The following is a 24,736-nucleotide window of genomic DNA, read 5'->3' on the forward strand; positions in this document are numbered from 1 at the left end:
GTAAAAACAGGAAACAGTTATATGAGTCAGTCAGTAGGAACCACTTGTTAGATATGACAAAGTAAACCGCTGGAGTCTGCGATTATGCTTAAACTGATATTGAACAGAAGATTGATGCTAAATTAAAACACTGTTAATTTAAAACCTGTATTGCAGGATTTTAGTGGCACGATGCCAAACATGTAGCCAGAATCAGGGGCATCTCAGTCCATAAATGTGGAGTATGTAAACTATGCAAACAAAATTGTAACTTCAATCTAGCTCACCTGTTATCTGTGGTCCTCAAATGCTCTCCAAACAAAGTTTTGGCCGTACATGAACTTCTGTCCTCAATTCACCCCATTCATTATATTTTCACCTCATTCACGAGAAGGTCAACGTGAGATCGAGTTTTTTCCTGCAGTCCCACATTTGCGTTTCTCTTGCATAGTTTACAGAATGTTGATCGAGCATGCACAACAAGCAGCCGGCTGCTTTTCCAACGTAACCCAAAGTCACTGTTTATATTTCAGTGACATTCACATGACTGCTTAGCTCGGTTTGTGTTGTCTTTTTACAGCGTCTCGGGGAAGAAGAGGACAAACCAAACAGGTTTTTGACATGTCAGCGGGCAAAACAGGACATTGTTGAGGAAACAAAAGAGCAGGGAAGCAACAGGCTGCAATGAGACCAGACACAAATTGGAAATAATAAGTGAGATTCTGCTTTGAAAAGTTGTTGATATTCTTCTCTCTGCAAGATTGTCCACATTCAGTGTACATGTGATTGGTTGGTTTATTGCTGACACATCCTTATCTGCTTCAGCATGTTGCAGATAAGAACAGTGCATGACGATTTAACAGATAAAACACACATAGACAGCATGAAGCATGTTCCGCTGGCACTGTTTAGTTACGTCTTCAAAATGTCTGCAAACTTTATCATACAGTAATTCTTCATTTCAACACATTGTAAAATGTTTATTGTCAAATTTACAACTTACTAGCAACAATTAGCCAGTAGCTGCTGTATTTCCACAATGAAATTACCGTAAAAAGAACTTCAGTAGTTTTTAACATACTGTAAAATAAAGTACAGTATTATACTGTTTAAAAATGTTACAGTAATTCATTTTACAGTGCCACTGAGTAACCTACAGTAGAATATACTACTGTATAAATTACAATAAAATACTGTTATCTAGCTGGTGATGTAAATTAAGAAAAAGAACAATTACAGACTTAACTGTACAAAAATCAGGAAATTTATTGTGTAGTTTGAACAACAGACACAGAACAATAACACACCAATAAAACATTATAAAGAGACCTGTTTTACTTTTTTAGACTAATGGATTAAAAGTATCTTAAATACAATAATTCACCAACTAAATGTGAATAAATCCAGTAACACATACATACAATTAATGCTTCATAAGACCCGTCCATTTTCACTTTGTGCTCCGATAACAAGTTGAACAAGTTTGGTACCTCGGTCAACTTCCTTCTTTCCCTGTAAAAGCATTATAACATTATAGTCACATCTTAAGTTAGCCTATGTTAACAAAATGCTGGGTAACTAGCTAGCTAATGATTGCAAAACACTAGCTAACTAGTTGAGATTAGATAGCTAGGTAGCTAGCATTTTGCTAACATTAGCTAGCTTAAGATGTGAATATATATGTTGCTTTTACAGGTCCCTGAGCAACAACTTTTAACCATCTTCAAAATTTGGTTTTCTTTTCAACATAGATGAGTTTACGACATATTAGCACACTTATGTACAGGAAACAGGAATGGAGAAAATTACGCAAGGAGCAAGCTTGCTTAGCTGTCATTGGAGCACAGAGTAAAAAGGGGCGGGACTTAGAAAAGGTCAATTATTGACCATGGTATGTATTTAGCAATAATGAATATAAGGTAGCACGGCTTTGAATCCTGAATTAAGTCTCAGTCCTACAAAATGGCAAAACTCCCACTTTGTAGACAAAAGAGAACAGAGGAATTAAATCAAAAACGATTCCTGCTGATATTAATGTGATATGCAAACATCCAAAGACAAACTCAATCAAACACACAAAACAAGTATTTTTGCTTAAGCTATGAAACCATAATTTAATTAGCTTCTCACTTACCGACAGTCTAACGGGACAGCTAAGTTACGCTAGCTACCTGAGTCTGAAAGGTAACATTAGCTGTGGTTTATTTAGTTTCATGGTCAGTTAAACTGTATTTTGATTTACACTAATATTTTCCCAGAATATATTGAAAATCCACAGTGATATTACAGTGAAAACACAAAATTTGCAACCCTAGCTTGGAGAGGTGACTGTGACATCACAGAGTAAAAGTAACTAATACTCTGAGTAGTTTTCGCACCAAATACTTTGTACTTTTACTTAACTATATTTCTAACACCAGTGCTTTTACTTGTAATTGAGTCATATTTTACCAGTGTAACACTACTTGTACTTGGGTACAGATTTCCAGTACTCTTTCCACCACTACAAATTACAACTCATTCATGACAGTAAATCCTACATAAGGAGAGCCTAATGTGCATGTTTATTGCAGAAAATACTTTTTCAGCAACGTGCCATCTTCATACTCTACTACTTTGACACTTGGGAGCTGCATGGTGCAGCAACAGTCTTCTTCTGTGGTCCTGTCAGTAGCTGCGGTGCTGTCAGGACACTGACGGTGGCTGTTGAGGTGAAATGAGTCCTCACTCATTTCCCTCATCCAAATTTTCCCAGCTGCTCCATTGTGGAGGTAAATTTCCAAAGCTAAACAGCTGCAGAGGCACCCAGGATCACATTAATAACTCTCTCTCTCACATGCATACACACAAACACACACACACACAGATGCACAGACACACACACACCTCTTGCGTCTGTGCAGCCCTGCACCCTCCCCCAACCCTCCCCGCGGCTTTGCCATAAAACAACAGGGGAATCCGCCATGGTCACACGGTGTACCCTGGTAATTTTCCACAGATAACATGCAGTGAGAGGTAGAGTGTTGCAATATGAGTTTATATTGACTTTTCACATTTATTTCCTCATATAGAGTCACAGCAGACAATGTTCAATTCCTTATTCAGTGAAACTGTTTTGTTTGTTCCCCTGAGAGTGAATTTGCTGCTGATGAAAGTAAGGAACTTTTCCATGCTGGTATCATCATAATAAACTATTTGCTTTAACATAAAAAAAAAAGTTAGCAACCAGGCTGCCTTAAAAGTTCAAGTTGACTAAATTTAAAAAGACAAACAGGAAATTTTGTAATGATCTGAAACAAATAAATGTAGGCAAACAAACTTAATTCACTTGTCCTTGAGAAAACGTGTCAAGTAATAGGGATGTTCCTGGCGACTAATTTCCCCATCGATTAAACGCAACTTTTAATTAAGACTAGTTGACTAGTCTAACAATAAGAAAACACTCATAAGGCAGTTAAAATTGAGCACAGTTTATTAAATGATAATGTTAAACACTGTCTGAAAACTGCTGCGTGTATTAAGAGCTATTTGAAGCTGTTAATCAGAATCTACAAAAGTTTTTAAATGCTGCTGAAATGTGTTTCACTTTGCACGGTGCTATACATCGCACATCAACCTACACAACTTGCTAACAACTCACTAAATGCTTCACATTTTCAAACCACAAAGGATGGCAGTGTCTGCAGGCAAACAACATCGTTTATCCAGTGCTGACGTTAACTGACAGCATGCTACGTGCTGTGGCTAACATTAGCAGTGCTAGTAGCAGCAGCCTGTTCTGCTTGCAGGTTAATGTCCGTGTCTATGCTGAAAGTAGTCAGTAACTGATATATCAGTTTATTATGTCACAGCCTAAATTGAACTTTATTTTCACCCTCTAGACTAAAACCCTGCCAAACCACGCTGGTTTTATGAGCTGTCTGACTTTGCACATAAAAACATCCAGGGTTGCGTGGGCCATCGGGGTGAGAGGGGCTGCTGTCTGACGGGCCCAAAGCCCCAACTACTGGTGGGAGGCTGCATACCACCTTAGAAACAGCACTTAATTGGAATTGTACATGAATAAAATATTCCTGAATAGTTTCCCCGACTAGCATTTCTGGTGCCAACTAGCAAGGATGGCAACATTTAATCGTGTAGTAGACTAATCACGCGCATCCCTATTCCGTAAACTGAGGATATTAAGTTGAACCAACAACTCTTCAGTCACACTGAAGTCTGCTGATGTGCTGATCCTATTTTTAGAATCTTAATTTAATTAGTTAATGAGTTTATGAGTTCTGAAAATAAGTAGAAAGTTAAGTTTAATTAACTTGAATGAATTAAGCTTGTATATCTAAGTTAAGCTAATGAGAAAAAAAATGGGTGAATGCACTAAATTCCTGTATGATTTTATATTACGGCGTTTACGCGACCCATACTTAAAACAGGGTTAAAAAAACAGGATCAAATATTCAAAACTGAAGCAAATAAAACAAAGATTAAAAAATATAAAAGACAGAAAAGGTATGTGGTAACAAATCTTTCTCTGTCCATAAACATATTATATAATAAACTTGTACTGATATGTGCGTGTTGTCCTCGCAGGGCCATGACAGTGACACGTCACTTTCCATATGTCTCGATGCACAGAGTGAGGGACCGTCCCTCTTCACGTACAGTCCATACAGACACTTACAACTGAGGATGCATTCTTTGCTTCGGTGCAACAAAGCCACCATTCATGTATCCCCTCTGAGCGTTTCATTCGAGGTTGGACCACGAGGACATGAGCCGTTATCCTCGAATGACCTGAAAACAGTGAGATGATCCAAACATTGTGATTTATGTTTTGGTGGGTGTTGAAGAACATTGCAAACTGGCCTCGTTTTTGCCCCAGTGGACGCTGTCAGGAAATCACGGTCCAGCCAGAATGTTGAATCTGAATGACTGTTTTTGATTTTAATGATGATGATAAAACTCGCTTCTAATAAATTTCACCGACTTTTCCTCTTGTTAATCCTTTGCTGTCATGATCTTGTACTCAGAGGAACCAGGATGTAACAGCAGTGCTCTGAATTCCTTCCAGTGCTGAAATATGCTGTGCACCTGCAACAACAACAAAAGTTCTGCCAAAACTAAAATGGACCCTTTTAGTAATAAAAAAAAAAAAAAAACACCCATTCCGATACAAACTAGTAATAGAAAACCTATGATTTATAATATTCATATCAGAAGTGCTGAGAGGAAACTTGATGTGCTACTATGAAACTTGAAGCAGAAGCTCGTCCCCCCTCTTTGGTGTCAAGCCAGGCTGTGGAAACCACAGATATGAAAGTAATGAAGAGCAGGGTTCCTGTTTGATGTCGAAGGAGCAAACTGTACTTTTCTTCACCCTAATATGGAACTTATCTTTAACCCTAATTACGCCACATCGGAAGACATGCAGATAAAATTAGTTCTGAAATATTGCAAGATACTTAACCATGTTTTACTTGATAAAAAAGCTGAAAAAAAAAGTTTTGTGGTTCAAAAATGTATGAAAACAAAAATGCCGCCTGCTTAAATTGATACTGAACTGACGATTTAACCACAATGCTAACTTTTATCACTTTTAGATCAGGTCTAATGGTAACACTTGTTACTTTTTGTTTGGAGTAAGAAGATCATGGCAGCACTTAACATGACTTCTGGATGTGTGGTCTTTCAAGTGACTTACGTTTACAGTCTTATACTTTGACAGTCTTATAAAAAACTGCGACTGTCCTAAAAAATATCTAAACATCTAAATTGGCAAACATCATGTGTGATTTGTGGCACAATTCAAACAGGATGAAAAAATAATTTGTCTCTAACCACTGACTGCAGAGCATATTCTTTTTTTGAAGTTAGGTCCCATCATGGTCCACCAGTGAGGGGAGACATGACTTAGGCACTATTCATTGACAAAACGTCACGTTATTTATTATATTAGCTATAAAGTTGACACAAATTGTGTTGCTAGCTAGCTATAAAGTTAACAAAACATTAAACATTGTTTACTAGCTAACTAAAAAGTTAACCAAATGTTATATTGTTTGCTAGCTTGCTAAAAAGTTAAGAAACGTTACATTTTTTGCTAACTAGCTATAAAGTTAACGAAATATTAAACATTGTTAGCTTACCATTTTGCAACCAGCCAAAATTAAACCCTCAAATGTAAGTTTAAAGTAAATGCTGGATTACTAAATTGGAGTTGAAAGTTTTGGGGAAACATTACTAAATTTGATTTAGATTTGGAGAAAAAACTAGGTGTAAAGAGAGGCTTAAAATTAATCTTTCTTAACCTCAAACTAGTTTACAAGTTTGGTGCAACATATTTTTAAGCTAAACCACGATTTAATCAAGGTTAAAAGTTAATTCTTGTTGCTACAACCCCGCAGGTGGTTTGTAATTTTACAGTGTCTTAGTGTAGTAACTAACAATTACTTTAATGACTGTTTAGGCTCACTCATGTACCAGTTATAGTTTCCCAAAGTTGATGTTTTCAAATAGCATATATACAATTTAGGGAATGTTTGGTATGATTGCTGAAAAAAATGACTCTGGTGTTGTGTTGCATGTCAGGTTATTCACAATCCCATTGAGATTAAGATCTGAAAACAAGCAATAATTCATAGTCAGACAACCACACTTGCTTCAGGTTACTCACACGTAAGCTCCTGTGAAAAAATAAAAAAAGATGTCCCTCTTTATCTGTGCAGCACCACAGATTATTGGCAGTTTGACACCACTGTGTATTTGTTGCATCAGGGTCACCTGAAGTTCAGCGATTATTACGCAAAGGCTGCATACCACCTGCAGTTTAAATATATACATCTCGGTTAACTCCACACTGACTGCATGAAAGCAGTTCAAAGTTCACTATGTTTAGCTCGCATGCGCTTTCCATATTCAGTGTTTCACGGGTCGTGAGCAGCATGTACTTCTTCATCACCAGCTGCTGAAAAATGACACGGAAGTTTGTGCTATAAATAAAAGCGGCAGGTATTTTAATGAGGCCTGTTTCACTCCATTGATCATAAACAAGTTTTATATAATGTTTGCCTTTCTGTGGTAATTTTGCGGTATTTAAAACAACAGTCTCAGTATCTTGTGCACACTGCGCCCCAAATTCAAGTGCATGCTCCAGGTTAAACAGACGTGAATCCTTACCTCTCTCCGCCCCCAGAGGCTACATGTTGATGAAGAGCCAGCTAGTTTTGGAGTCATGTTTTACTGACGTGACCTTTGATCCCTGTCAGGCAACCATGTGCCTGGGTCATGTTGTGGGACCGGCACGTTGATATCCGTCTGCGTCTCGGACCCCCGGGTCATCGGAGTTCATGAGAGGGGGAGGGGTGAAGGAGAAGAGGAACAGCAACAAATTTGTTCCAGGGTTGGCTGGCAAAGTCCCAGGCAGGGTTGTTTTTCATTCTTCAGATGGGCTGTGCTGAAAAAAAAAAAAAAAAAAAAAAGGACATCTGTTTGATGTATGGGAAACAGGCGCACAAAATCAGAAACAAAATATGTTTTGTTTTGTTGCCACTTTCTGCAACATTTTAGTGTTACTCTTCTGGAGGTTTTCTTAAGTTTCTGAAAATAACCCTGATGATGTCACGGTGATGTCATCAGGGATATTTTGGGGCGGGCTCAGACGAGGGTTTCCATTTCGATTTCCTTTGTGATCATTACGTGAACTTTTACAACGAGCCGAGAGAAGTAGAAAACAGGTGGGTTTTAGCTCCACTTCCCACTTTTCTTTATGCTGTTTACAACTTTCATTATTAGAAGGTCATTCATTAATAATTAATGTCAAAATACCTTTAGTCACACCATCACTAAGACTCTTTTCTGATTCACTTCGATCCACAGTCACAATCGGCACATGTGTTATTTACTCTGGAATATTAATAGCTAACCTGTGATGAAGTGCAGTGAAGTGAACCATGTTGACCAGCTCAGCAACTTAGCACAACAGACAGAAATGAAATGTTCGACAAATGTTGTGTGTATATATTCAATTACTTAATTTATTTCAAAGTAATTTATTGGGGACTGACAACTTCCTGTTTTTTTTAGAATTTGGGGTCGACACGTCCCTCCGTTCCCACCCAGGATCTGTGCCTGGGGGCTCGGAGGCTACAGATTGGTAAAAAAAAAAAACAAAACAAAAAAAAACATTTAGATAATTGAGAATTTGTCATCTTGTCGTGTCAGTGTGCAATTAGGATTTTCACTGATATTATTATTAATATTATCACTTATTTATTTATTTTTTAAAATTACTGTTTTTTTAATTCTGCTTTTTCTTTTTTCATCCTCACTTTAAAAAATTTAATCTCTTATATATGATGTCTATGTTTCGACATGTTCTTCATCTGGTTATGATTTATATTACACAATAATATGAACTTGCAGCACAGTGAGCAAAGTACCTGCTTGGATAAAATATGTCAAAAAATAAAAAGTATTAAAAGGAAAAAAAGATAAGTGCTTTTCTATGCACATGTGCTGCTTAACTTGATTCGATTTGACTCAGAGCGTGAGCCCGGGAAAGTGGAGTTTGCACCTGCTTGAACTGATGATGTGATCGTCTTTAGTGTCTGTAAATTCGCAGATTTTATTTACTTTTTTGCTGGAAATTCCTCATAATGAAAATCCCCCGTCATTTCCATATCTAAGAGTTTTATTATGAAGCAGCAAAATCAAGAAATGGTGGGTTTTCATCAGCAGTAACTTAAGGTAACACAGCTCCTTTCCAGGAAAATAAAGCAGATACCTGAAAGTACAAACAAGGACAAAGGAGAGAAACTAAACTTCAAACCACAGAGATTCAGTCCGAAGCTACGAAAGTACTGAGAGCTGACCACACAGAAACTTTCGAAAACATCTGTCTTTCTGCTCTCCTGCACAGACATGAATTCAGTTTCTGCTTTCCAGTGCAAATCAGAGATGAAAGACAAACAGAAAAGCAGCTCATGCACCAGCGAAGAGAAAAGGGAAAATCACTTCGTTTTAGAGGACTTAGCCATGTTTGAAACACGTACACATACGCTAATTTTGCAGTGTGAGCCATGCTTTTTTGTTCAATTTTGTATTTGTTCACCTGGAACACTTTGAGGTCTGAAGTTGGAAATTTCAACTCGGAAATTCCCAATCTCTGACGTTGTCTGGAACGCAGCGTGAGGACAGACGCTACCGTGTCGCACCACAGGAAATGTCTCAGCCTCCTCTGCTTTGATTCTGACCGCTCTTTTTAAATTTGTCTCTTTAAGGCCCCACAACAATGTGAAACTGCAATAATAAAATCCTCCTTTAACTGCTTTAAAATGAATGCTTTCACTCAGTTCACAAAACTGGGCGACCGATGGCAATAGCAGATTTATTTTTCACTTTCAGCAAATTGAGGTGATGTTTTTCTTTTTTTTTTTTGCAGCAAAAAACCAGGTCTTCGCACGAAAAACAAAACAGCCTGGCAAACAGTTATTCTGCAAAAGCAACCAGAAGCACCATGTTTGTCTGATTTTGTTGATTAGACTCTTAAAGGTACAATATTTACCGCACGCAGCAGTTTATGTGTTTCACATCTGCTCCGGCTTATCTGCTACTGCACGGCTGCAAACCCCTAATGTGACGTCAAAGATGCTGCACTGATATAAGCAAGAAAAAAGCTGACTGATCAGATCTATGCATCCTCCTGCCTGCAAATAAACAACTAAACCAGGAAATCAGATGTTTATTTTCATACCAACGCTGACTGACTGACTGACTGACTGACTGACTGACGGAACAAGTTTTGTCTCTTCTCATTCTAACAAGAAAATATCGCTTCTTTCAAAGGATGTGAAGGTGAACAACCCACAGGAACTCGGGCCACTAAAGATAACCACAGGGGAAAAACATCTAGAGTGAAAACATTAACTAGAAATAGACCTCTTTGTTGCCATAGCCACCTGAACAGCTGTAATTTAGACCTGTTGAGCTGCTCTGCACATTTATTTCACGGGTAAAGATGCAGCCTGAGAGTTGATCTTTTCGAATAAGAAATGTTGATGTTTTTCTCCAAAATGCTTATTTTGCATTTTGGTTTATGTGTGGGTGGGAGGAAGCATGATAATTTTAGCAGTAATATAATATTTGTAGACGCCTTCTGTTAATACAGCTTTAACTTTTAATTGTGTTTAATGGTGCGCACTGAGATTTATTAGAGGCTAGATTATTCACGGCTAAAAACAAAGGTGTAGTGCCAGTACAGGCTGCTGAGAATGTGCATGCACAAGACATGAAGGAGCATAATTCAATAATGACTGAATGCATGCAAAATAAACATGATCGAGGCTAAAGTGATGCATGCTGAGTAAAGTCACAATTACCAGGTGTAGTTGTAATCACTGTAGTTCTGTTTTTATCTCCCACTGGTCTAACCTGCCTGAATGTTTATTTAGCACAGCGTCACAGCAGCTCACTGCAGAAAGCGAAAGATAAAGTCAACAGAATGTTAAATTCATAAACAATCTGAAAACATAGTTTTTACAACAGATTTAACCAAACTTGGAACTGAAATGAAGGAAAAATGGTCATGTTGTATGAATGGACAACTTAATTTTTATTATTGTGTCATGCACAAGCAAACAGGCTTACAAGACACCATTATTTAGAAAAACAAACCAGAAACCAGAGTAGCAACATAAATTACAATTAATGTTGAACAAATAAACCATCCTGACGCTTTTTCCAAGCTTTAGAAATAAATTTAGCCAACTTATAAACATTACAGTTAAACAACTGCTCCATTCTGTCATCATCGGACCACCAGAACATTTCTGGATTTCATTCCATTGAATATTGGTTTTCTTAACTCATCATAAAAAGAACAATAAGGAAGAAAATGTGATTCATTCTCAACTTCTCCTAAATCACACAGTTCACACAGTCGTCCTCCTGGATGTTTTTAAATCTGCCGACTTCAAGGTTCAGAGGGGGGATTCCTGCTCTCAGCTGAGCAGCGTAACACCTCTGACTCCATGATACGTTTGCTGTAACATAAGACTCAGGGCCATAAATGTGCTTTCATTTAAAAGCCAAATCCGGCCCAGCACCTCATTTTTGTGGCCCATGTGAGCTCACAAAGAATGTAATGCTGCATCAACTTAAACTACATGTCCCAGAATGCACCTAGATTTTGCTATCCACACACTGAAGGTGATCAGGTGATAGATGTTAGTTAACACTCAATAGCTTCTCAGTATCATGCAGTAGTTTCCAGGAGTGGCATGCTAGGTGAGTGGTTGTAGCTAGCAACGTTAGCAGCCAAACAAAATGTCAGAGAAAAGAAAAGTTGATGCAGAGGGAAGGAAACTTAATGAGAGATGGGAAAACAAATGCCTGTTCTTGATAGAGACAAGCCAATATGTCTGCAGCCACAGACGCCACCGACTGCTCTGAAACGGTCACAATCCTGTCTGAATTCTGAACAACTTAAGTTGACCAGTGGAATATTGATTCTGATGTATCACACACACAACAACCAGACATATTTGGTGATTTTGGTGCTGGTAACACATTTGATTCTACATTTGCAGCTCGATAACTTGTCTGGATGATGCTACTTCTGTTGCAGAAATGCACACAGCTTTTCAATGATGTAAGCTGCCAAGAAACAACAGAAAGTCCAATAATTAAAAGGCCTGCACTCTCAGTAGAATGCAAGCCAGTATGTCTGCAACAAAATAATATAATATATGCATTATAATTCTATGCTACATTACAGAAGTCCTGTCTATAAACTACATGTCCCAGAATGCTTCCAGATTCTGTTAGGAAGGTGTTCATACTGTGGATAACACACACTGAACACCAATTAGCAATTTAATGAGACATTAAGTCTTCATGTACCGAGGTCACACCAGCAACAAAGGAATAAAATGTATACAGTGACATCAAACACAGAGCTAATTATGCTAATGTTAGCCAGCAAGAAAAGGAACAAAAAAAATCTAAGAGTTAAAGGTCAGCCTTTTCACAAGAATGTCTTTGCAAAATTATCAGCAAAAAATTATGTAGCCATTCGGCAGTGTTTTTTAGACGGTGCATTTCTGCAGCAGTGTTTCCTGAATGTAAGTGAACAGCGTGTCTGACCACATTTTTTTTAAATAAATAAATTGTATACAGAGGTGGATGTAATTAAGTACGAATACTGACATTACTGTAATTAAGTAGTTTTTTTGGGGAATTTGTACTTTAATGAGTAGATTTTCAAGTCTGTACTTGTACCTTATTCTTTTCAACATGTAATCTACTTAGTTACTTTCACTATCATAACTGAGCACAATTTGAATAAAAATCCTCTCATCTGCATTTCTGCAGCAGATAATGTGATCTGATCACAAACAGGCCAATGAAAACCAGGATGAAAAACTAACCTCTGCAGCAGACACGTTTGGATTAAGGATGTTAATTAATCATCAATTGATTAATCGGCATAGAGAGCAAATAACAAATTAAAAATCAATAGTCTAGAAATGACAGCGATTGCACCTTATTTGATATCATTTTGTCCGGCAGAGCCACATGTCAAATAAAGAAACTAAAACAAAAAAAGACAAAACAAAAGAGGAAAAAAATGAAAATGAGAAAAAAAAATAAAAATGTGTTTTGTATCTTATAAATTATTAATGATTGATTGATTGTTAACTTTTTCAACTATTGATTAAGGAAAACCGATTGATTGGCTGTCACCACGGAGCAGAACAGAGACGCAGTTTGGAGTAATTTGGAGAAACAGAACCCTCTTCAATTGAATATCTGCTATTGATAACGTATCAATTATTAAACATCAACAGTTATAAAGTTACTAATACTCTAATACTCTACTTTAGTTTATCAGGAGCGAGTCATTAAGAACATGATCAGATATGAAGGAATATATCATCACACACCAGTTTATTCACACATAACAGTCTATTCTTAATAATTTTCCCATTATTTTATTTGATTTACGACATACAGTAGTTATTGATTCGGGGTTATTCGGGAACTTCTTGTCAGTTGTTCATTAAGCAGCAGTTACTTCCTGGTTTCTTGACTCATTTATTGGTAAGTACTCAGGATTTCATGTCACCCAGATTAATATACAGCTGCGATGGCAAGACAGGAAGTGGTGGGAACGCAGATGAGAGCAAGTGAGTCGTTTGGAGAGTTGAGGACTTTACACACACTTTCTATACTCTGTGTGTGACATTAAAAAAAGGGCTTCACAGCAGAGAGTGTATGCAAAAAAGACCCCCCCCCCCCCCCCCCAAACTCATTTCATACAATAAATTATCAGTATGGCAGAATTTCCCTGATGGCCAAACAAAATAATAACTGTAAACTTATACAGTCATAGGGGAAGTAAGCAAATCCTTTAATTGAGTAAAAGTACTAATAATACTGCAATACAACTAAAAGTTCTGAATTTAAAATGTAACTTTAAAAAAGTATGTGCATATAATCAGGAAAATGTACTTAATCAATGCAGAAAAATGCCTCCTGTGACTGTTATACGATATGTATGATCATTAGATTATAATTACTCATGCAATAAATGAATAGCAGGATTTTACTGTTGTAGTTGGTTGAGGTGGAGCTCATTTTCATTTACTTTCATGTATCGGACAGCAATTATTTTCACTTGATAGTTTTGTTTGAAAGAAGAAAGAAGTGCCCTCACAATTACCCAGAGCCCAAAGTGACGCCTTCTCCATGCTTGTTTGGCCCAACCAACAGTCTAAAATTCCAAATTATTAAAAAGAAATTAAATATATTTCAGTATTTAAAAGGACAAGCCATGAATACAAATATCTGTGAAGCTGGAAACATGACGCTTCTGTGGAAAAGTACTAAATAGCTACAATTAATTGATTAATTTGTGAAGTAACAAATAACTAAACTGTCAGATAAATGCAGTGAAGTAAAAAGTGCAATATTTGAGAATGAGAATAAAGTACTCCTGTTATGTACAAGTAGGGGAGACCAGGGATAGTAACACTTTTTGTTTGAGCATCAGTGACTCAGTAGTTTCTCTTGCTAGATCTCTCAAACCTCAACATACTCAGTACCCATATTTGTCAACTACAAATAAGACTCACTTTTACATCTACCAGGTTACATGAGTTTAGGTCAAATACAAAGAGTTTTACTGTTACAGCTTTATGTAGGGTAAGTTGTAACACTACCTGGGGATGCATGTAAACAATAAGAGGTGATTTTGTTGATTTAAGAGGATCATATACACCTGACCCACATTTTTTTTTTTTTGCCTTGAGTTTGCAAAATGTGCCATAAACACGTGCAGAAATTCTCATCATTTTAATAAACTGTTGCAACTGTCCCCACCTCGAGCAGCCATTACATAGCTAACTGTGGGGTTGGAGGTAGCATGAATGCAAAGCATCAAATTAAACCATAGAAGCTACCACTTTACTTTAAGCAAGTCAAATCCTTCATTGTACAATACAATGCAAAAAATACAATGCAAAAAAAATCTTAATAAAAAAATTTACTTTTACCTGTAAATCCATTTTTTTGGTAATAAAATCCACAATGACAATCACAGAGACATGCCACTTCTCCTGTGAGCTCTAAAAAGAAATGGGAGTGTATGATACTGATGATATCACCACACCACTTCTCTGATTGGTCAAACTAACAATGTTACAACTACCCCTGTGTTACAACTACCCCAGGTTTCCCCTGACTCAAATTTTTACTTTAGCACAGTACTTGCATAAATACACTTAGTTACATCACACAACTGACTTTACATGCATTAAAATGCACATATAGAATTGACATAAATTAAGTATTCACATAACTCTATAGACAGAAATGTGCTCAATTTAAACATGAAGGAGAAATTACAGTTAAATCAGCAGTGCAACTTTTACTTGACTGCTTATAAACACAGCGATTCATGTGAAATCAATCACTTGACTCGAGCATGTGGTGGGGAAATATTTTTAAAAACATTTATAAAGGGGGATATTCAATTTCGAATTATAAGAAGATAAAATGACTGACTTTTCTTAACTCTTCGTGGCACCTCAGGCAGCCTTACAGCGACAACATGCTCTCATATTCCCTACGGTATTTATAACTTGGTCAGCTGACCTTGCACTTGGACGCGTCCACTGCACGGGGAGATTAATTCGCCACGAAGGAAACTGATAAACTAGTAAAATTTGAGACATGTTTCAGAAAAATCTTGTGAATACGCTTAATTAACGGTTTTAATTGAGACGCCGCGTGGTAAAGTGTGTAATATTAACGGAACATAGTTGGAATGACACGAGCGGCGGTGAGTGGCTCCCCCGCCCCGCGGATAATGGTACGACCCAGTGTTGAAATTCCGAGAATTGAGCTGCTGTGTTTCTTAGAACTGGATTCTCAGAACTGGTGATGCTCAGAGTTTCGAGGAAACTTTTACAAGGTGACTTTTTTTCCTTCCTATTTTCTCAGCATTAGGTCAGAAGTGTAGTGAAGTAGCAGATGCTCATGTGGCCGCCGGGGCTGGATGATTTCTTTTTATTTTTTTAAGTATTTTGTGAATGTTTTAGCTTAGAAGTGAACTAACAGATTTGAAACCATGAGAGTTGATTTTGACAGCTGCACTATTTGACTGTGTTTTAAGACAAAGAAACTTAATATAGTGTTTAGTTTCTTTGGGTTTTAGACGGGAAGTGTGCGACTTTAGACTGTGTGTACGGATTTAATTCCATTACTTGTGCTCTAAGTAGGCTTCGATAGCTCCTGCTGCTGTTAGACTGGAAACAACCTGCAGTTTGCGACGTTAACCTTTACTGTTTTTATTTATTTAAGTTTTGACTACTTATATTTGACACACCATTTGGCCAAAGCTGCCTATAGGACGTGCAAAAGTGACGCAACATGATCGGTCGGTCTAGTTCAGTCACCTTATTTTCTCTCTGCGCATTTCTCTGTCGACAAACAACATTTCTGCTTCACTAAATGTCCCCAAAAGTAGAGCCGAATTCCTCCTCCCATTACTTTTTAACCGAGCAGACACTTTTAAAAACGTAATAAACCCACAGGACAGTCCCCAGACGTGACAGCTTCACACTTTCTCTAAACTTGAACGGACTTGTGCTGGCCTGCTCGGTGGCTCGCAGCCGAAGAAGAGGGGAAGAAGCAGAAGAAGAAAAAGAAGAGGAAGAAGAAGAAGAAGTTGTTACGCAGCGGCAACGACTAACCACTCCTTGAAATCACATCCTACGAAATCTCAGTTTAAGGCTTTTAATATTTTGCGGTTTAGAAATAACTGGGGAGATTAGTGGGGCAGGAGGGGAGTAAATGTTAATGGGTTAAATGAGATGAGTTCTACTTATGTCGGGGAACAGGAAACCTCTCTGTGTACTGGCAACCTAATCTGAGCAGCCAGGACGGAATGTGCTCAACGTCAAACACGTTTACAACCTACAGGCTGCAGGCTGCCAGCAGGCTGACTGTCTGCAACAAGCTGTGAAACTGCAGGAGACACTGGGCACAAATGACACGATTATACTCCGATTTTTACTTTACGTGTCAGAAAATGTGTGAATGCGTTTGTGTGTGCATTTGAATCCAGCGGTTAAGATTTGTTGTCGCATCAAAATTAAACCAAACGTTGTTTTTAAACTCTTATAAATACCGACCCACTGAAAAATATCACCGTCTTCCAATAGTAATGGGTATTGATTATAGTCTATCTGTAATAACACCGTCGTTCAGGCCCAGTCAGACGTAAAGCGTGGCTCAAACGGTGGGGTGAAACCCACCGTTTACTTTTTCTCTTTGCAAGGACGCCTCCTCTTGATAAAACACAGTCAAGACACTTGTTATGTTCAAAGCTTGTTTTCATTATGAACCCTGAAGGCAGGTGTCTTGTATTAGCTCATACTGCGAGTATGAGCCGGAAGTGACGAAATATGACAAGAGTATTTATGATCCTCTATAATTGATTGTTTATTTATGTGTAATGTGTTACATTTCAGTTTATTGCGTCTTGTAGTGTGATTTTTGCTTGAATTTTTGGATTTTAAGATGATTTCCTCAGTGTGCAAAGAATCTGGCAAAGTTCAGTTCGCTGGTTTTTCTTTAATTTTCTGTTTTTATTTTAATTGTTTTTCCATTCATCACTTATTTCTGTTTGCTATTTTTAGTTTTGATCCTTGAGCTGTTGTAATGAGTGCAATTCCACAGTGTGTCTTATTTTGAATTTATCTTATCTTACCTTACCTTACCTTACCTTATCTTAAGGTACATCTAAGCTGTTATTTCTAGTTTTGTGTGTGTATATATATCATTATCTGGAAGTAAAGTCATGTAATTCAAGTTAAATTCATTTTCCTGTTTAGTTATGCCTGTAATAGGACTGCAACTAACAATCTGCGTTAACCATTAATCTTCAGATTATTTTTCTGATAAAGTGCTCCTATAAAAACAATCTATAAAATGTAAAAAAAAAAAAAGTGAAAATTAAAGTTTCCCAGAGCCTAATACTTGTAGCTCCCACATTCTACCCACCCTACAGTTGGAGTACTTCTCTTGTGTTTTGCAGTGGATCACTTTCACACTCACTGACAATGAACAAACTTTATTAAATATATTATTTCTGCCCTCGCTCAGATTTTGACAGCATGGCCACGACTGCAGATGGCTGCATTCAGTTCACGCGCCATGCAGGCGACGTCTTGCTCAACTTCAACCGCCTCCGCAGCAGGAACATCCTGACTGATGTCACCATACAGGTGGACGGACAGCATTTTCATGCTCACAAGGCCATCTTGGTGGCTTGCAGGTACAGTGCCTATGGACTTTAATTTTTTTTGTTCACAGTACTTAATAAAGAGGTGCTATTTCTGGGACCATGTCTGAATCGTCGCCCCGTGTCACAGCCACACCATCTCTTTTCATACCTCATCCCAAAGAAATTACTTGTCAGCAGTTAATGAGGCTCTCTTGTTCTCTTCCAGTGGCTTCTTTTATTCTGTCTTCATGGACCCCGAGAACGCAAACCTTAGTGCCATCAGCTTAGACCCCAAAGTGGATGCCAAGGGCTTCTCCATCCTGCTGGACTTTATGTACACGTCCTGCTTGAACCTGAAGGACAATCTGGTCCTGGCAACCATGAACACAGCCATCTACCTCCAGATGGAACATGTGGCCGACACCTGCCACAGGTTCATCAAATCCAGGTAAAGGAACATAGAAAATGTGACTCTAATGTCTTGGTTAAAGTAGAAGGGACTTGAGTTGGAGTTAATAACCTGTCGTTTATGTTTTCCGCAGGCATCAGTCTGTGAATACTGAAGAGGTACAGATCAACTCGTTACACCTGGCTGAGGACAACTCTGCTTTGAGGCCTGAAAAAGAGACAGACTTGCAAAACAACCACACGTCAACCTCATCCCCTCTCCAGGAGTGCAGGGGCTACCTCCCCAATGTTTTCAGGGGGATCAACACCTCCGGCTCTTATCACGTCTACGGCGACCCCCACGTCCCTGCTGGGAAGCCGGAAGGTTCCCACAAGGTCGGCGACCTTCCCAGAGGAGGGGCTTTGACCCAGAAACGATGCTCGCAGGTACCCAGCACCAATGTGGCTCACAGTGAGTCCACTACCATCATCTCCCACCCTGTGCCGTGCCACCCCAGTTTCCCCACCACTATCATCCGACCGGCAGGCGCCCACGGGAGCCTTCAGCGGCCCGACACTCCCATGGAGGAAGACAGTATTCAGCATCCACAGACCAGCTGCCTCAGATTGTCTCCAGGTTTTATCAAAGGTGTGATCTGCAGCCCTCAAAGCCCCCTCAGGTCTGACTGCCAGCCCAACTCGCCCACCGAGTCCAACAGCAGCAGAAACGCCGCGCTGAGCCTCAAGCAGCCCTCAGACTGCCCCACGGACACCAAGTCCCGCAACTGGAAGAAGTACAAGTTGATCGTTATGAACCAAGCTCCCGATGAGAACGACAAAGAGGCTCAGGGGGGCGGCGCCGAAGCCGCGGCCATGTCCCCGACGCCGAGCCCCTGCAGGAGCGGCGCGGCAGGCGGGCACAGTGAGGTCCAGGCAGAGGAGGGAGCCAGCGAGCACAGAGAGGAAATGCTCATGTCTCAGAGCGCGGACAGCTGCAGCAACAGCAGCAGCAGCACCTGTAGCAGCATCAGGTAAAACTGTGACAGCTGTAAACTTCACATAAATCTGTTACGGAGAAGAACTTAACTTTGTATTGACTCTGTGCTCGTCTCTCTGTGTGCAGCCACCGCAGATGCTCCTCCTGCGGCTGCGACAGCCCTCGGTGCATGGAGATGGGTCACCTTTCTCCTGACTCATACAGCAGAGATGATACCACCAAACTACACTCAGATTACTCCTCCTCCAGCTGTGGTAAGTTGACTCACATAAGTGCCAAACTGTTAGACTGGATGGCACCAACAAAGATTCATTTAGTCTAAGATCAGTTCTAATCAGAGTTTAGCAAAACAAGGTTTATTCAGATTATTTAATCATGCTCTGTTGCAAAATTAAACTACATTCAAGTTTCTTGATTTAAACTGAAACTAAATAGAGTTTGATCAACATGGACATTAAAATAAATAAATAAATACTCACACAGAGTAAAAGACCTCAAAGATTAAAGTTTACACTGGATCACAGTTTAAAGTTTTGGTGCAACAGAATTAAGTTTCACCTACTTTTAGACTAAAACCTAAACTTTAAGAGGGGTTTAAATGTAATCTTTCTTCATTTAAAGACACTAAGATGTTTGGTGCAACATAATTTTAAATTGAACCATGATTTCATCTGGTTTAAAAATTAATCCTTGTTGTTGCAAATCAGTTTTAGCCCATATTTAAATCGTAACCAATGATTTGGCAGGATTATTTTAAACAAAACTGCATAGGTGTTTATATTCTCATTGATTTCATTGTTTCTGTCTATAGAAAACAACACCTACTTCTGCAACGGGTGTGACTCCAAGTTCATGGAGGAAGACTCCCTGAAAGACCACATGGTCCAGGTCCACAGCGACAAGCCATACAAGTGTGACTGCTGCCAGGCCGCCTTCCGCTACAAGGGCAACCTGGCGAGCCACAAGACCGTTCACACCGGTAAGATTAATCATCCCTGTGAGAACCAGCAGGCAGACGTCACTGGAGTGACCGTTTTATTCATCGCACCATCTGCTGATCTTAACCTTCCAGGTGCGAAGCCGTACCACTGCAACATTTGCGGCGCCCAGTTCAACCGACCAGCCAACCTCAAGACGCACACACGTATTCACTCTGGAGAAAAGCCATACAAGTGTGAGACATGTGGCTCCAGATTTGTCCAGGTGAGAAGAGAAAATAGGCCATGTCTTCAGGAAAGCTTTATAGATGTCAAACCACTGCCTTTAAAGGAGAAATCTGAAATATATCCACTGTACTAAATCATAAAATGACCATAATATGGCATCAGAGATTAAGGAAACATGCTGAAGTTGAAATACTGGCTTGTTTGACAAGAATGCAACAGCTGCAGCGTCATTCTTTGAAATACTGAGTTGTGAGCGAGTTGTTTGCTCCCGCCCCCTACTCCCCAGACTCAGGGAAGCTCAGGCAGGCTGCAGGAGCACAACATTATAATTTGACAATAACAAGTGACAATGAGTCCCACACTGCAAGTTGATCAGCTGTTTATAACCATCAGTTGTCTGTCAATGTGACCTTAAGCCTGTTATGCTGGAAAAAAAAAGCCCACTGCTCTAAATATGCACACCCTGGAGTTTGAGTTCATTAACTGCCAGTTTAAGCGTTACAAACATCTACTCCTTCTCAAAAATTTTTAATGATTCCTTATGACTCAGACACAGACACTGACTCATTTGGTGAACATTTGGCGTTGAACTTTGAACTTTTACTAAGGTGAAATGGTCGATCAGTCATTCCACCCAGAATGGAAATTACAAAAGAGCACAAGTGTTGTTGTTGTCGGCGTAGCAAGTGTTTCAACGAAACATGTTTCCTTAATCTCCGATGAAATATCATTGTTATTTTATCATTTATTACAGCAAATATATTACAGATTTCTCCTTTAAAGTACTGTCTATGGCTCCTGCTCACTATTTAGACTGCAGTACTCATTTTAACACTAGTTGATGCTTCTTTTAAGTGTATATATTTTAATTCATGTTGGTTTTCTGCAGGTGGCCCATCTTCGCGCCCACGTGTTAATTCACACAGGAGAGAAACCGTACCCCTGTGAGATCTGTGGAACACACTTCCGCCATCTTCAGACGCTCAAGAGCCACATGCGCATTCATACCGGAGAGAAGCCTTATCATGTAAGCTTCCTAATCAGCCCCCCCCCCCCCCCCTCACCTCCTTTCCTTATCCATGGTGTCTGCTGCTGGCTAAAAACGGAGTAATCCCTTCTCCCCCACGATCCATGTGCCTATCAATAGTTATAAGTCCTGAGAGTTAATCCCGGAGAGCTATGAACTACCGCTGTGGGGGTTGGGAGGAATTTAAACTCTCCGTTTCAAAAAGTGATTCTTTTTTTTTTTTTTTTTTCCTTTTTCCACAGTGTGAAAAATGTGACCTCCACTTCAGACACAAGAGTCAGCTGAGGCTCCACCTCCGACAGAAGCACGGCGCCGTCACCAACACCAAGGCTCAGTATCGCAGGACTCCCAGCAGCATCATGACGGGCCTGGTGAGCTCCTGCTGAGCCCGCCGCAGTCCTGCCACGCGTCTTCGTTCTTTGTTTTATTTGTTTTCCTTTTGCATCGGCTGCCATGTTGTCAAAAGATTTTTATTTTTTACAAACAGAAACTTAAATATTATATATATATGTATGCTCTTTATGCATTTGTATATGATGCACATTACTTAACGTAAGCTCTTTGGTATTTCAAAGATTGTAGAAGTTTATGCTTTCATTGTGAATGTCTTATCAACAGAATGTACATTTTGAATGTGAATTTGAGCTGGTATTTCTCTTATTTCGCAAATTACTGAACAGAATGTCAGCATTGAAGGACAGTCCTCTCTCTCTCTCTCTCACTCAGACTGAGAATCACTGTTACAGTTTTCAGATACTGGTATGAATTTGTCACAGTACCGTGGTCACAGTATATGCAGTTATTTTTTTTGTAAATAAGATAATATATATTTTCAGATTGCCGTCTGCTGGCAGAGTACGAATATATTTAGTTTGTTTTTCTTACGTGCAGTGAGCGTCACTGACTGTCAATAACACAAGGGCTTGTTATTTTGCCATTTCATAGTTTATGGTACGTATTGTAAAATGTACAGATTGTCATTCATTTAAAAAATTGCTGTGTAAATATTTTCTTTTCTTGCAATCATTTCTAGGCTCCTGTTGGTATTTTGCACATACTCATAATGCTGTAATTCATATATTTTCATACTTTACAAATATTTCTACTTAAAATGTTGGTTAGACCCCGTGCTCAGCACTTGCTATGTTCTTATTTATATTCTGACTTTTCTTTGCTGTATTGTATTACATTTTGGTGCTGCAATGATCCATTTTTCCCGGTGGGATCATTAAAGTTTGATCGTATTTTACCTAACCTTATGTATTATAGTGCACTCGTACAAACCGGTATAATCATAGTGCCTTAACATTCACAGTTTCCTATTGGCTACCTTCTCAGAGTATTGATACGTTAGATGATATGAAAGCCCCGGTAGTTGTAAACTAAACGCTTCAGTGATGCATTTCACATTTGGTACGTCACCCTGTTGTCACGTGTATGCATGTGAGGTACATACTGTTTGTTTTGGAAGCTGGTAATCTGTTGTGTGTAGCTCTTAAATGCAGATACACCAGGCCTCAAGCTAAAAAAATGCTCAGGAATATTAGAAATATGTAAGCAAATGTCTTTGTAACTGCAGAACATATATGTATATATATATATATATATATATATGATATATATATATATATGACATGAAAATAAAATGTACATTATGTAGCACTTGTTGCAACAGTTGTGTTCATTATTGTCAAGTAAGATGAGCAAAGACTTAATTGAGCCTTTAAAGGGAAAATTCTGCACTTTTCACGTGGCTGTCCAGTCGGTGTCGATGGTAAATGAAGTCAATTAAAGGAGAAATAAGTAACAAAAAAAAAATCCAGCAGTCAAAATAGCAAGTTGGAGTAATAGATGGCATATTAAACAAGTTAAAAATCCTGTTTAATACACTGTCTGTTGTTAAAACAAGATGTTTCCCCTATATCCCTCTTCCCCAGACTTGAGGAGGCTCAGGCAGACTGCAGGAGCACAAGACAAGTGCAGCACTGTAATTTCATAATAATAAGCGAGTGTGTCAATGTGAAGCTTTACTGCCATCAGCCTCCACTAACATATGGCTTAATTTAACCTTTATAAACTTGTACTGATCTACTGATCATCTACTCATGACTCACAAACAGACACTGACTCATTCAGTGAACATTTGGCATTAATTTGAACTCTACAAGTTACACTGCGGTTGTCACAGAAGCAAGTGTTTCATTTCTCATGTTTCAACACTTGTGGAGCCTTGCAGGCCAGCAGTGCCTACATGTACCAGGATGCATTGCGTGCAAGCTTCTGACGCCCGCACCATTACCACCTTAGCCTGAAGCTATTACTTTGTTGGCTCGGACATGGCGTTCCGTGATAAAAATTCTCATTAAGCATGTCTCCTGGCTATCAAAGAGGCAGAGAGTCGGAATCCAAACTGAAACAGACTCAAGTTAAGGCTCAAAATTAAAATTATATCCCTCAGTGTCCCGCAGCTGTCTCGAATTCTTCTTCCAGCTGCCCCAGACTTAACAACTTTTGCCCCAAAGTGAAGTACATTTTTTAAATATAGTTCTGGCCCACCATCAAGTCCAGTCTAGTCCAGTTTTATTTGTGTTGTCCAGTATCACAAATCACAATTTGCCTCAGGAGCCTTTACAGTGTGCAACATCACCTGTCCTGTAGACCCTAGAAAAACTTATCGCTGCAAACTGCAGCACAAATGCAAACCTGTTTCTGATTGTGTACGGTGATGAAAATGTGCGTACACACATTGAACATACTTCATACTAAACATTTAATTTTAAACACCATGACAGTGTGTTAGTGTGTGTATGACGTCAACTTTATGCCTAACTGAACAGTTAAAAGTTATATATATTCCATGACACATAAATGTTATCATGTCATTTGTAATAAGTTTCTCTACAGTCTCAAAATTGCACCAGACACTGTTTTAGATGCTGTTTCAGGTACCACACCTGAGTACAACTGCTCCAGCTCCCCTGCCTGTCAGCGTCATTCCCAAACACTGGGTCATGACCCACTGGTGGCCACTCGAGACCACCTTTGTGAACAGATCAACGACCCAAACCCGAGTACAGTACAGAGCGTTCACAGTAATCAAATGAACAGGATGTAGGGGTTAGTCCACAGTGTTAAACCCCCCTGAATGTGCCCAGCCACTGCCCGTAGTTCTTCCTTGCCACCAGTGACATCACTCTGACATCACTGGGTGCAGGAAGAGAACTCAGCTTTCTCATATAGCAGCACTGATGAATTTATTCCTTCAACTAACATTTACCTACAGCACTGACTGGACAGCTACATTAAAAGTGGCGAATTTTCCCTTTAAGTATTCTATAGGATTTCACAGAAGTGTCGTTGGTTAAATATACATTCAAAACCTTCTCTGACTCCAC

At 39.1% G+C, this 24,736-nt stretch overlaps 1 protein-coding gene and 1 long non-coding RNA gene across 4 annotated transcripts; one reads left to right on the forward strand and one right to left on the reverse strand.

Annotated features, from left to right (window-relative positions):
* Positions 1 to 4,485: 4,485 nt before the first annotated feature.
* Positions 4,486 to 15,118, reverse strand: LOC146317387 (uncharacterized). 2 transcript variants are annotated; one of them, XR_014771629.1, is made up of 4 exons: positions 15,040 to 15,096; positions 10,353 to 10,444; positions 7,153 to 7,429; positions 4,486 to 4,770 (listed from the first exon to the last, which is right to left on the reverse strand). It is a non-coding gene; the product is annotated as an uncharacterized LOC146317387 (long non-coding RNA). The 2 variants fall into 2 exon arrangements; XR_014771630.1 differs by lacking the exon at positions 10,353 to 10,444 and having other exon boundaries at positions 15,040 to 15,118.
* A 201-nt stretch (positions 15,119 to 15,319) lies between these two features.
* bcl6ab (BCL6A transcription repressor b) lies at positions 15,320 to 22,894 on the forward strand. 2 transcript variants are annotated; one of them, XM_084731796.1, is made up of 9 exons: positions 15,320 to 15,448; positions 17,644 to 17,815; positions 17,991 to 18,212; positions 18,307 to 19,182; positions 19,275 to 19,402; positions 19,960 to 20,127; positions 20,221 to 20,351; positions 21,204 to 21,341; positions 21,584 to 22,894. In XM_084731796.1, the coding sequence occupies exons 1-9, from the start codon at positions 15,418 to 15,420 to the stop codon at positions 21,725 to 21,727; spliced, it is 2,010 nt and encodes a 669-aa protein (XP_084587922.1). In that variant the 5' UTR covers positions 15,320 to 15,417; the 3' UTR covers positions 21,728 to 22,894. The 2 variants fall into 2 exon arrangements, with proteins under 2 accessions (XP_084587922.1, XP_084587924.1); XM_084731798.1 differs by lacking the exon at positions 15,320 to 15,448 and adding an exon at positions 15,470 to 17,274.
* Positions 22,895 to 24,736: the final 1,842 nt, after the last annotated feature.

Source organism: Lutjanus erythropterus, chromosome 12, assembly GCF_056507025.1.
Source record: "Lutjanus erythropterus isolate fLutEry1 chromosome 12, fLutEry1.hap2, whole genome shotgun sequence".
NCBI classification, from domain to species: Eukaryota; Metazoa; Chordata; class Actinopteri; order Lutjaniformes; family Lutjanidae; genus Lutjanus; species Lutjanus erythropterus.

Bases quoted from the DNA above. Each gene is read 5' to 3' on its own strand.
- bcl6ab (XM_084731796.1), top strand. From the start codon at position 15,418: ATGCTCAGAGTTTCGAGGAAACTTTTACAAG. The intron at 19,403-19,959 runs GTAAGTTGACTC...TTCTGTCTATAG, and splicing joins TTACTCCTCCTCCAGCTGTG to AAAACAACACCTACTTCTGC. The intron at 20,352-21,203 runs GTGAGAAGAGAA...GGTTTTCTGCAG, and splicing joins GTGGCTCCAGATTTGTCCAG to GTGGCCCATCTTCGCGCCCA.